The sequence below is a fragment of the Echinops telfairi genome, unplaced genomic scaffold (assembly GCF_000313985.2).
Source record: "Echinops telfairi isolate 266 unplaced genomic scaffold, ASM31398v2 ScPeMD7_5688;HRSCAF=6549, whole genome shotgun sequence".
In the NCBI taxonomy this organism is placed as follows: domain Eukaryota; kingdom Metazoa; phylum Chordata; class Mammalia; order Afrosoricida; family Tenrecidae; genus Echinops; species Echinops telfairi.
Genome location: NW_022109587.1, coordinates 1 through 1,266, shown reverse-complemented (window position 1 = coordinate 1,266; position 1,266 = coordinate 1). Strand labels below are relative to the sequence as shown.

At 63.8% G+C, this 1,266-nt stretch overlaps 1 protein-coding gene across 1 annotated transcript; it reads left to right on the top strand.

The window, feature by feature from the left end:
- Positions 1-282: 282 nt before the first annotated feature.
- On the top strand, positions 283-1,214 carry LOC101642547 (CKLF-like MARVEL transmembrane domain-containing protein 5; the record flags this gene model as incomplete). The annotated part of the gene is made up of 3 exons (XM_004718002.1): positions 283-396; positions 468-620; positions 1,094-1,214. Coding segments are annotated over exons 1-3 (388 nt in total), but the record flags the coding sequence as incomplete, so codon positions are not given.
- Positions 1,215-1,266: the final 52 nt, after the last annotated feature.

The window sequence follows — 1,266 nt, the reverse complement described above, 5'->3', positions numbered from 1 at the left end:
CCTTCTCAGCCTGCTCTCCATTACAGCCCGGGGTTCTTGTTAGAGGAATTTCAGGGTCTGGGCATGACAGAGCATTATGGGGGAAGGCGGCTGCCTGGGGTCCAGGTCTGCTGCAGCCTCCAGCTCCAGGGGTTCACATTGAACCCCTCCCATCAGGGGACACCGCTGCTGACCCTTCAAACGGTGCCCCTGGACTTAAGCAGCTGATGGAGCTGCGGCCCTCGGGTGGGGGACAGGGGCTGGGGGCCTGGGCTGGCAACGTGGGAGGCTGCAGACTGCCCCATGGAGCAAGTAGCTCCTGCCACCAGCGGTGTGGAGACTGGTCGAGCTACCGGTCGAGCTCTCGCTTCTCTCCGAGGACACTTGAGGGCGGTCAGCGAGGGTATGGTGGTGAGGGTGAGGGTGGGGGGTGGAGGGGCTCCCTGGGAGACAGAAGCAAAGATCGGGCGGGGCCCTTTGTCTGGCAGGTCCTGACCTTCCTCATCTTCATCTGCTTCACGGCCTCCGTCTCCGCCTACATGGCTGCGGCTCTGCTCGAGTTCTTCGTCACGCTCGCCTTCCTCTTCCTCTACGCCACCCAGTACTACCAGCGCTTTGATCGGCTGAACTGGCCTTGCCTGGTGAGGAGTCCTGCTTCCCCAGCCCATGCTGGTCCCGCCCTCTGCTTCTGCCTCAGCCCCCCACTTCCAGCGGCCTGCTCTCTGTGTCCTGGGCCCAGTCCTCACGGCCTGCTTGGCTAGCCCCTCTGCTGTGGCCTGTGCGCCAGGCCAGCCTTGACCCACTCGGACTCCAGTCACATGGGTTAAGGGATGTGAGAGGACACTCAGGCCTTAGCTCCTAGCCCCCTGGCAAAAGTCCAAAGCCCCAGCCTTGCCCTGCCCCGCCCCGCCCCACTTCTAGGGTCTGACGGTGGGCTCCAGCCATGTGCCCCAGTCCCTGGCTGTCCTGGGGAACACGGGTTGTCTGCCTCCATCCCCTGGGGGATACCCATGGTGGGGGCGGGGTACGAAAAGTGCCTCGAACAACCTTGGGGTGCTGTCTCCTGCCCTCTGGCCCTCCAGTTGACTCTGCACCCTCACCTCTCCCCGCCCAGGACTTCCTCCGCTGTGTCAGCGCCATCATCATCTTCCTGGTGGTCTCTTTTGCCGCTGTGACCTCCCGGGATGGAGCTGCCATTGCCGCTTTTGTGAGTCTAGCCATGCTGGGCTCCCCGGGTAACCCAGGGTGTCTGGCTGATGGCTGGGCCCTTGGGCCATGTCTCCCCCA